General features: G+C 39.2%; 1 protein-coding gene across 5 annotated transcripts in view; it reads right to left on the bottom strand.

Annotated features, from left to right (window-relative positions):
• QKI (QKI, KH domain containing RNA binding) overlaps positions 1–12035 on the bottom strand; it is a 120038-nt gene that overhangs the window by 81142 nt on the left and 26861 nt on the right. For all 5 annotated transcript variants that reach the window (XM_081141180.1, XM_081141178.1, XM_081141179.1 and 2 more), the window contains exon 2: positions 4105–4247. In XM_081141180.1, coding sequence (XP_080997306.1) covers positions 4105–4247 — 143 coding nt within the window. The remainder of the gene's footprint in view (positions 1–4104; positions 4248–12035) is intronic.

The raw sequence follows: 12035 nt of genomic DNA, 5'->3' as shown, positions 1-12035 counted from the left end.
CACAGATATGCAAAGTATTTATTGCCCATCTAACATTTACCAGATGGGTAAATGGAAATATGAAAGCAGACAAAACCCTCACCCTCGTGGAGCTTACATCCTGGTAACTCTTAGCATAAAAGCATCCTCTGAGCGCTTTACATATATATAAGCTCACTTATAACTCACTTATAACTCTCCATACCCCTGTGAAAGAGTAACTCTATTACTATCTACATTACAGAGGTAAAGAAACTGAGGACCAGAAATGATAAGTAATTTGCCCAAAGTCAGAAAACAAACAGCAAAGCCAGCCAGGGGCCTGGGTCTGAATCCACACTTTTGACAACTATGCTCCATTGGCCTTTTGAAACCTTAATAATAATAAAAGCATTTTTGAGTCAAATGGAATGAATCCACTCACAAAGTCAAGCTTATATACATATGGGGGGGGGGCACATATGTAATAACCTCTAAGACATAAGTGAGGGGAAAAAACAAGAGCATGAAGAAATAATATTTGTTTAATTTTGGCCAATATCTAATTCATAATTTTGAAATAAGTATTTCCCATACCATCAAATCTGGCACAGACTCTCGTTTTGTTTAATATTATTCAATTTTTTTAAGGTGAGGTAAAGTTCTTAATATATACGACAAAACAGTACCACTCTTTTGGTGTGAATTAATAACCTCAAAGAAAGAAGAAAAACTTAAAAACTACGTGCCGATCCCAATTTTGCCAAATTCTTTTTTTTTTTTTTAAAGAACAGTTTCTTGATTTTTAGAGAGAGAGGAAGGGAGAAGAGAGAAACATCGATGTGAGAGCGTAAGATCGATCTACTGCCTCCTGCACACCCCCTACCCGGAATCAAGGCCACAACCGGGCGTGTGCCTGACTAGGAATCCAACCAACAATCTTTCCGTGCACTGGAAATGCCCAACCAACAGAGCGACACTGGACAGGGCCAAACTTAAATTCTTTTAACAAATTTTAAATTAAGGACCAAAATGGTTTTATATTCATTTCTTTTCTCCCATAAATTATAACTAAAATTCTCATTTAAATAGCTTTGTTAAAATAGACATTTTGGAGTGCAAAGAGTCGTCTACAAGTCACATACCCACATGTCTATTGGACATGCTCACACCTGGATGTTTGACTTCAAACTCAACACCTGTAAATCAGAACTGCTGAACCCCCCTCCTTAACCCGTTCCTCCTCGGTCTTTCCTAGCTCAGAACTGGCGATTCCCTAACTCCAACTGATAAAACCTCTGAGCTACTCATGACTTTCCTTCACACTCCATTATCCAATCAGCAAATCCTACTGGCTTTAAGGTGATAATCTATGTGGGATCCAAGCATTTCTAAGTCCCCTTGCTCAAGCTCCCTCCTCTACTCCCTAGTTGGTCTCCTTGCTGCCACCATCGCCCAAAGGCCTTTCTCCACACAGCAGCCAGAATGAATCTATTAAAACCCAAAGAAGATCATGTCATTCCTTGGCTCAAAACATCTGAATGGCTTCCCATTTGCCTCAGAACAGTATCTGAAATCCCTACGGGGACCCACCGGGGCCCACAGCCTCTACACTCTCTAAGCTCACCTTCTTGCCAGAGTCACTGCGCTTCTTCACTCTTCTTGGAATGTTCTCCCCCAGGTGGCTTTCACGCCCCCTCCCCATCACTCTGTTGATGTCTCCACATCCCCTTCACCTTGTGAGACCCTCTGACTGTAAGTGCATCGGCACCATGGCCTACCAGCCCCGCTTTAGCTTCCTCCAGAGCACTGACTGCACCTGAAGTAAATATTCATCTGCTCGCTGTCTCTGCCACTGTGATGTCTGCTTCACAAAAGCAAAGACCTTGTTTAGTTCCCACTCTACCTGCATCCTGGAGCAAAGCCCGGCAAACGACCACATGTCATCACCTGTCTGCCTGGCTTGTTCCAATGATACAGGAGAGCAGCGTTTCTCACACTTGCGTGCATCAGACTCCTCTATAGGGCTGGGAAGGCAGACTGCTGGGCTACGCCCCTGGGGTTTCTGATTCAACTAGTCTGGGGTGGGGCGTGAACATTCACAAGTTCCCAGTAGGTGTGGATATCATAGTCCTGGGATCACATTTTAGGAACCACTGATGTAGAGAATGTTGTGTGTGTTTGTTTTTAAGAAGAACAAGGACCAAGGAGACCCAAGTTAAATGCTCTAACAAGGTCTTAAAAGAAGTCCATGTTAATGACTAAGGCTGAAACCGTATTCTTCAGAGTTTAAACAAGCAGATGAGAAGGCCACTGAAACACCAAACAATACACTGCAGTTGAGACAGCTGCCCAAATCACAATTTCCCATCTCCAGGAATCAGCCTAATCCCCAGGGCAGGCCCACAGCGGTCCTGTCTAGTTACGTAGACAACATCAGGTCCCTAGTCATGGCAGACTGGTGGAAAACTTACCTTCTCCCTCCTAAGAATCTGAAGTTACGGTAAAAGTCTGGGAGGCACAGATTCCACATTATGTAAAGAGCAAGGCTTTCAACAGAGAAGGTTCAAACTCCTACTGAGGTTCTCACAGCTGCCCTGATTCCCACCTGTAATCCTTTTACTGCACCCAATTATCTTCCAGCAAATTCTTTCTTGTATATTTGCAACCAAAAATACTTATAACAGTAAATGTATTAGACTTATAGGAAATTGTAATGGAAAGGCAATTAGTGAAATATCAAAGCTTTTTTCCATTATTCCAACTTAAGACATTTATTTCCCTTCTCTAGATTAGTATATTATCAATATAATCACTGAATTTTAAGAGTACACGTAATTTTCGGCCTTACACCACCAACTCTTTCCTGTATTTGCTTTTGGAAAAGTCCTCTGAAAGACAGCGGAAAAGCCACCAATTTGCCTTTATTTACTCAATAGATACTTGATGCCTATTATGTCCAGTGTCATGCACACCTGCAATACAGCAATTAATAACAAAAACAGGTTCTTGATTTAAGTACCTTTAAATATCTTGCTCGGTAGACAAAGAAAAATAGAGAAGAAAAATATCAGATAATAAAAGCTATTGCAGAGAAATAAACTTAATGTAAAAGAATGAGTAACCCAACTGCTTTTAGATAACATGGTCAGGGGAGGCCTCTCTGAAGTGACATTTAAGCTAAAACCTTAATGACAAGCAGCCAGCCAGCAGAGATCAGAATACAGCTAACATAAAGGTCCTAGGCTGCGAGGAGGCTCAACTTGTTCTAAGAGCCAACGTAACTACACAGTGTATTGAGGAAGAGGGAAAATCATTTACCATGAAGTCTAAAAGAAAGGACCATATCAAGTAGGGCTTTGTAACAAAAGGCAGAGTTTGGAGCTATTTATAAGTTAACTGGCACAGGACACAGAGGCTATTTGAAACAAAATGCTCATACAGAATAGGTGAACGAGGAATTAAGAACAAAAAATAAGTTGCAAACAGTGGTTGACATAGAAATTTTAGAGCTGAAAGGACCCTTAGCTCTCACATGGTCCAAACTCTCATTTTAATAAAAAGACAACATGGCCCAGGCTGTGGCTTCTTTGAGGTCAGGTCAAAGATGAGCCAAGAGTTGTACTTCGTGCTCTCGAACATTCAGGCCAAAGCTCTTCACATAACTCTTGCCTTGATCTGAAATCTAAGTCTTGCCTGGCTGGGCGTGGCTCAGCGGTTGAGCGTCGACCTAGGATCCAGGCTATCGGGGTTCGATTCCCGGTCAGGGCACATGCCTGGTTGCGGGCTTGATCAATGACTCTCTCATCATTGATGTTTCAATCTCTCTCATCATTGATGTTTCCATCTCTCTCTTTCCCTCTCCCTTCCTCTCTCTGAAATCAATAAAGATACTAAAAAAATAAATAAAACAAAAATAAAACTAAGTCTTCACCATGTGCATTACCAAAAGTGACACAAGCAGTATTCAAATGAAAACATATTTAGAACCTTTTTAAGTTATCCACTCCAAATTACTCACACCTCTAGTCCTCTCATGAAATTCTTTTAAAACAGCTCACAATGCTTAAGTGTTTACCATCAAATACATCACTTCCCAAAGTATTTGCAGCAGAAGAAATATTGAATAAAACAAAATATACTTACGTCGGGGTACTCCTTCACAGGCACATAAAGTTTCTCTTGTAACTGAACAATAGGTCCCACCGCATCAGGCAACTCTGCACTCCTTTTCTCTGCACTGCCATTTAACGTGTCATTGTACATGTCTTTCCGTACTCTGCTAATTTCTGTTGAAAGCAAAAATTTTAAATGTGTTAGATGAAAATATTCTTGCTAGTCCAGGAAAAAAGAAAGGGGAGGGGAGGATTTCATTGGTAAAGTGTTAAAACTCAAAGAAGTAAAGAACTGTTGACCTATTTGACTATTCTCTGGATGAAGTCTGTTTAACAGGACTGTAGCCTCAATTTATTTCTACCAGAAATCAAATTTATGTACCAAATAATATATTTTATTAAAACTAACCTCAGAGCCCAAGTTCTTATCCACTATGATACAGATGTGTTATTTATCTGATTTCTCCACACATACATAGGGCCAGTAATTCCAAATGATAGCCTCAGTCAATTAACTATCGTAAGAATGCCTATCAGACAAAACTTAGTACCAAAGGCTCTCTCCTACTTCAGATGCATATGCATCCTGGGTATAAATATACTTCTTTAAAACAAAGTATGAGAAATCTATTTTAATGAATCAAGTCCTCTACAAAGAAATTGATGAAATCTTTCAAGAATTCTTTAAGCTTCTACACTGTGCTAGAGGACAGGCTCCTGACCACTGGAATGTGATAATACGGGCTGTCATTATTAAATTAGTTGGACGCCTCTGTAACCACCTCTCTGCGCTATAGATTACATCCCTCTTGGGAGAAAGGTTTTGTGTCCTTTAGGATTTAAAAATGAAATCTTCTTTTTATTTTTAAAATGCATTTTGTATGCTTCCCAAACATGGAATTTCAATCTGTTGTTATTAAGAAACTATCAAATATGATTGTGCACTTTAATTTTCTTCAGTTATTTAAATCACTTTAAGTTAAATAAAATCCAACACAGCAAGAAGGCATCAAAGATGTTATTGCTTAGTAATAACGTCTTATCCATGAAAACTATACTCTAATCCACTTTCTGCCTCAACGATGCAAAATGCATTTCGTAACAAATTTTCTCAAAAAATAATTTGCCTGTCAGAGCTAAACAAATGTTTATTTCTGAAAGCAAATAAAAATTTTTTAAAAATCAAAAGAAGGTATCTTGGATTGAACTACATAAGGACAAGACCTCGATTCTTTATTTTTTATATTTCCAGTTTCATAATACAATCTTTCATAAAGACGTCCAGTATCAAAAATTAGTGTTTTTCTTAAATTTAGCATGACAGTAATTCTCAAATCAAGTTCTCAACAACCAAGTAATAACTGAAACATAAATGATTGCTTAGGTAATTACAACAATTAACCAAAGGGAATTAGAAAGTTTTAACCTAACTGAAATTACACACCTATCTGTCAGTCCCAGTCTCTATACAAAAGCACTTTCAGTATTAATTTATTACATTTAAATCCTCTGAACTGCCCAACTCTTGCTGCAAAGTTAATAAGCTCCAATGCAGAAACCCGACGACAGCGTGAAAGGGAGCCCAGATAAACTTTGCTTGTAAGCACAGATGCAGACACCCTAGGTGAAGAGGCCCCGCCAGCACAGTAAAGGAGTATGTGTCAAAACAAAGTGGACTTTACACCATAAATGCAGAAATAGTTCAATATTCAAAACTCTGTAAGTAACCATAACAGTACAACAGTTGGGGGGGAGGGATGATTTTCCACGTAAATAATTTTATCAAACTTAGAAAAACCAAGAGAATCAATTATAAAGAAAAAATTCAGATGCCTAGATTAAAACATATAAACATACAGAACCCAATAACCTTCTTATATCCAATTAGGTGATATAATGGAAGATATATTTACAACTTGTTATATTTCTGTAAACATTTGTGTGATTCCTTAATAACTGAAAGTCCCATGAGAATCTGTTACCCTCGATCTCCCAGCTTCTGGAATCCTGCCTGGAACACAGTGGGTCCTCAATTAATACTCAGTGGGTTGTGTAGATGGGTGGGTGAATGAAGGGAGGGGTGAGCTAGGTTCTAGGGCATTCAAGTCAAACCAGTAATGGTGCCAGCTCTCAAAGGACTTAGTCTAACAGGGAAGGTATACAAACAAACAGATAACCGAGGGTGTATGAGCAGGAAGGGCACAGAGGCAGCAGCAGCTCCGAAGCAGGAGTGGCAGGACGACTGCCGCAGGCGACGGTCAGGAGAAAAGTCAAGAGGAGAGAAATTCTAATGACAAGGGGTTATGCAAAGCAAAAGCACAAACAGAGTAATTACAAAGTCTACTTTTTCTTAAAGTCTTTCTATCATGTTTCTTTCAGTCCCTAAGATATATCACTCAATATAATAATAGAACACAAATTATATACAAAACAGTGTGCACAGGAACAAAAGGTGATCAAGGACTGTACTGATTCACTGTGGATGCACCGGCCAAGAAACAGTACTACCCTTCAGTAACAGCCGCTTTCTAGCCAGGAAATCATTAGCACTTCCTGGCATGTTATTTACAACCCTCACGTTAGAACAAGTTTTGATTCGAGTTCTAACAGTAACTACTTTGTGATTTTAGACAAGTTTCTTACTTAACCTTTATGTGCCTGCACCTCGTATAATTAGAGGTTGCTTACTAAGGACTCGATCGAATCCACTGGTTTCCACCTCAGTATACAAGGACTCTACTTATTTTTCTCTCATGTTTTACAAAGTTCTGTCTCCAAAACTTTTCATTCTATAAATCCTGGTGATCAGAGCTTTGGTTGATATCAAGTTGATATAATCACAACCAAAAAAGCACGTTGTGGGTATGGGTGATGCTCGAGTTCCTTCATAGGTGGTGGGCTCACAGATGTTCATTTATGAAACAGGAATGCTTCAGAACCAATGTTTCAAATATTCTTCAGTTATATCAAACATAACATGATAATGCTCGAACGTCCCCTCATCTCCACACTCACTACCTATATCCAACGACAGCAGTGGTTCAGAGAACTAAATGCTCAGAAACATGTTACTCACCAGTATAAAAATTCTGCCATTTGTGACAACATGGATGGGCCTTGAGAATATTGTGCTAAGTGAATAAGCCAGTCAGAAAAAGCTAAGAACCACATGATTTCACTCGTACGTGGGATACAAAACTGAAACTTGTGGACACAAACAGCAGAGTGGTGGTTGCCGGGGGGAGGGAGGTAAAGGGGGCCTAATATTTGGTGACAGAAGATTTGACTTCGGGTAGTGGGCACACAGTGCAATATACAGATCTTGTATCACAGAAATCTACACTTGAAACCTATGTGATCCTATTAACCAATGTCACCCCAATAAATTTAATTTAAAAAACGTCAACAGCAGTAATAAATCAGTTTTCTAACGTTCATAAATAAATAAATATTCCTGCTACACTAACCCCCAAATATCCCCAAAACCAAGACAATATGTTTTAGACACCGTTGAAGTTCTTAAATGTTACAAAGTTATTTTACTGAACCAAAATCTTTCCTAAAATTTCTCCACCCACCCACTCAACACTCCAAAGTTCATAAAAAAGGTGACAGCCCTACAAATATTTGAAGAGTCCTGTAATATCTAAGTGTCCTCTTCTCTAACCCGTGTGAGTAGTAGCTTAGTTTTAAACCCTCCCACTCGGTTAGACACATGCCATTTGTCTATGTCCCTTCTAACATGGGAAATTCTATCCCACACACATCCTGCCTGACAACCGCTGAGTACGCAGACTGAGGCTGCCGACCTCCAGTGCCAAGCACCCCACCTTCCACCGTGCGTGCAATACCTTTACCTCTCCGGTGAGCACAGCGCCCTCTGACATGCCGGCGGTGCGGAGCCCGGCCTCCACCATCGATGCGGCCACAGCTGCACGTCTACTGAGACCATCACAGTTTTTTTTGTGGTTCTTATCTACTAGCCATACCCTTCAGACTTATGTGAGTCTATCAGTTGACATTCCTTAGGGACGACTCTTCTGAGTCCAGGATCCAACTAACTGCAGTTTCACAGAACACACACTTCTCTAGCCTGGACACTAAAATACACACACAGCTGATCGACGATCTGATGAAGCCTCAAGCTACACTAGGCCCTGAGCCTCCCTGTGGACCTATCAGGTTAAACAGGAAATAATCTGTTTTAGAACCAACACGTTGTTTAGGATATAAACTTCTCAGTTTTGGGGAAAAGTCACCTTTCCATCATCCAGGCCCCTCTCATTTTTCCATTTTTTTCTTGAACTGATATTCAGGTACCATATTTTTTCAAATCTCAATGTCCTAAAAACCGCTTCTGTTCGGGACTAAAAGTGCGTTTGCTCTTGCTGCTTAGTATCCACACGGCATCTCCGCTGCCAGCTGTCCTCCTTTCCTGTCCCTTTCCAACGACAGCTCGAGCACCCGCCAGTAGGCCCGGCTCCCGAGAGGGAGCAGCCGCTGCACAGCTGCTGTGTGCCCTGTTCATAGGCCCCACCCGCCTTTCCCTTCCTTAATTCGTCTACCTGCAAATCTAGTAAGAGCTCTGTTTCAGAATCATTCTTGCATTTTGTAAGCCTCAGCTCACTTCTGCCTTTGGCTTTTCCATCACCATCACTCTTATTACACCTGAACTACTGATGTGATCCTGCCTTGGGCCACCTTAACATTTCACACATTCTTTTAAAATCTCAACTACTGGATTAACTAACAGACCAACCACTCTATGGAAAGTATAATGTAGGAATTCAAGATAAGGTGAATAATATAGAATAGAAAAATAAAAGGTGAGAAATCTAAATTATAAAATTAAGTGATCATTTCCCAAGGTAGATAACAACTGTGCCTAAATTTAATACTGCAATGTTGGAAGACTAGATGAAAGAATAAAATACAGCACTATTTCACTTTCTGGCTTAAATTTTTTTCAACAAATTTAAACCAAAAAAATAAAAATTGGGAAATATTAGAAATATTTACTAGCTCAGTAGTAAACAAAAAACTATCAATGATATACAAATAAAATGCATGAAAGTACTATTTTCAGGATTTGTAATTTAAAGACTGAAAAAATTTTCATACGAAACATGCCCTGTACTCAGTGTTACAGAAGCTAACCTAATTGCTCAATCAGCTATTCTGATGCGATACACATTATATTTGGGCATCTATCTGATTTCTTTCTGCCCTACACTTAAATCCATAAAAAAAAAAAATTATGTTATTGTAATACAGCTAGAGCTAAAGTGAAAGTTATAGTATCATTTATTATTGCATTTTTAAAATTTCACATTTTCCATTAATTTCTGAAGTAAAATAAGAGCCAACTACTTATAAATATCTACGCTTTGATGTACATAGTATAAATTTTATAAGCAAAGTTAAGATGAGAGCTTTCACCTTTTCCACCAAAGTTTAAACGAGCTCTCTTATTATTTCCTCGCTGTGGCCATCATCTCTCCCTGGCACGCTACCACCAACAGCAAAGTGAGGTCTGAGTTATTTATGTAGGTCCTACACAACAAAGTATTAGTTTCTACTGACATGATGCTCACCAAGTATTAACACAGCAACATCAGGGTGTGTTTATCACGTCAGAACAAATGCCATTGCATAGAGGTGGCTGTCATGCACCCTGAGTCAGCACAGCTCTCCTGTTAAAAGAAACCTCTAATTTAGGGCTCACTAAATACCGGAAAAGCTTTAAAGATATTTTAAGCATACCAAAACCCACGGAATAATGTAACTTCACTGTGCTCGCTTTAAAAAGCCACATTCACAAGGTATAGAAAGCAGGTGCATTAAAAAGCAGGTTATTAGAGAATATGCACTATTTAATGGAATATGTTTTGCTTACTCAAACAACAGAAATTAAATCTGATTTAATTGCTTTGAAAGTGGCAGGAAAAGAAGCAAGCTATCAATAATTCTCTAGATGGGACCTTACTTTTTAGGTTAAACTGTATTTGTTTCAGAACTATAAGCACAGAGAAAAACCACCAAATTAAATCCAACATCACGGCCCTCCCTTAAACTGCCAAAATTAACAACTGTGCAAAACTGTTGATGTATTTCACATAAACTATGAAACAGCAAGTCTTACAGAAATGTCCATCCTGCCGGCCAGCACAGTGCAGTGGCTGAGCATCAACCTGTGCACCAGGAGGTCACGGTTCGATTCCCGGTCAGGGCACAGGCCTGGGTTGCCGGCTCAGTCCCCAGTAGGGGCGTGCAGGAGGCAGTCAACTGATGACTCTCTCTCCTTCGTTGATGTTTCTTTCTCCCTCTCCCTTCCTCTCTCGGAAATCAATAAAAATATATTTTTTAAAATGTCCATCCTATTTTCATGATTGTTCTCAGCAGCCGTTTTGTATCTTATAAGGGATTTATTTAATAATAGCTGCACCTTCCTGAAAAAGCGCTTTCAAAGGATACAGAAAAGAATGTCTAATGTATGATCCCATTATACTAAGTATGTGCATTTTTTTAAGATAGACACAAAGTAGTAAAAAAAAAATGTTACGCCTCAAAAAATTAAAAATAGAACTGCCGTATGACCCAGCAATTCCATGTCTGCGTAATATATCCAAAGAAATCCAAAACTTGAAAAGACAGGCACTCCTATGTTCACCGCAGAATTCTTCACAATCGCTAAGGCACGAACACAACCTCAGGGTCCATCGAGAGATTACGGATAATGAAGAAGTGGCCCATATACCACGGAGTACGACTTTTTATTAAAAAATAAAACCTTGCCATTTGCAACAGGATGGATGGACCCAGAGGGTATCATGCTGAGTGAAGTCAGTATGACAGAGGAAGACAAACGCCATGTGGTTTCACATACATGAGGGATCTGAAAACAAGATGAACAAAAAACAAAACAGAAACACTTACACAGAGAACAGAGATGGCTGCCAGGTTCAGGGGGTGGGGTGTGAAAGAATTAACGGAAGTACAAATCGCCAGTCCCAGGGATGGAAAGCACAGCACAGGGACGACGGTCAGTAACCCTGTAATAACTATGTATGGGGTCAGATGGCACTAGACTTACCAGAGTGGTCACTTTGTAAGTTATATAAATGCCTAATCACTATGCTGTAAACCTTAAGCTAATAATTTATATGTCAACTGTAATGATACAACAAGTATTAACAGTCACCTCTGGGAGATGGGCTTACAGGGACTATTTTAACTTTCACATTACTGTATGAATGTTTTTATGGTTATCACTTAGAAAATAAAGATATTCTCATTTGGAGAGTAGAAAGTACGTTATGTCAAAATGCTGCATGTATTATTGGATTCCGTATACAAAATTATAATAAGGATTAAGTCACTGACTCCCAACTATACTAAAAAAAAGACGAAGACTTGGCTAATTACTTTTTACTATATGAACACCTCCACCATGCTAAAATAACTTATATGAATTATATCACCTGATCCTCATCAGAATCTGAAGTAGAATACCAATTTTACCAAAATACAGTAATAATGCTCAGAGATTTTAAAAAATGGCCAAGGTCACAGTAAGTCCAACCACCTTTTATTTACAGTTTCATAAAGGATTTCCTGAAAAAAGAATCTTAAAATTCACTTTAAGAGATAACAATTAGAGAATGTAAAAGAAGACAATGGCACAAACCAACTTTTGTTTTATTACCAGCTATACTGGAATAAGTGTAAGTTCACCAATTTGCTGGTGACTCCAAAAAACGGTCTTTGCAGTCACCCTCTTCCACTCCGAGCTCCCTGAGTGAGTCCATGGGCACTGCTGGTACACACAGAAGGCAAGACAGGCTATCAGACAGGACAGGACAGAACAGAATGGGGGAAAGGATTTGTTTAAAGTGAGTAAAAACTTATTTAATTAGAATAGGTATTCTTTCTCATTTAAATTGAATTTGGTTTGGAGGTTAG

This window comes from Miniopterus schreibersii (genome assembly GCF_964146895.1).
Source record: "Miniopterus schreibersii genome assembly, chromosome: 6".
NCBI classification, from domain to species: Eukaryota; Metazoa; Chordata; class Mammalia; order Chiroptera; family Miniopteridae; genus Miniopterus; species Miniopterus schreibersii.
Note: the sequence above shows the minus strand (reverse complement) of the source record. Positions and strands in the feature narration are given on the sequence as shown.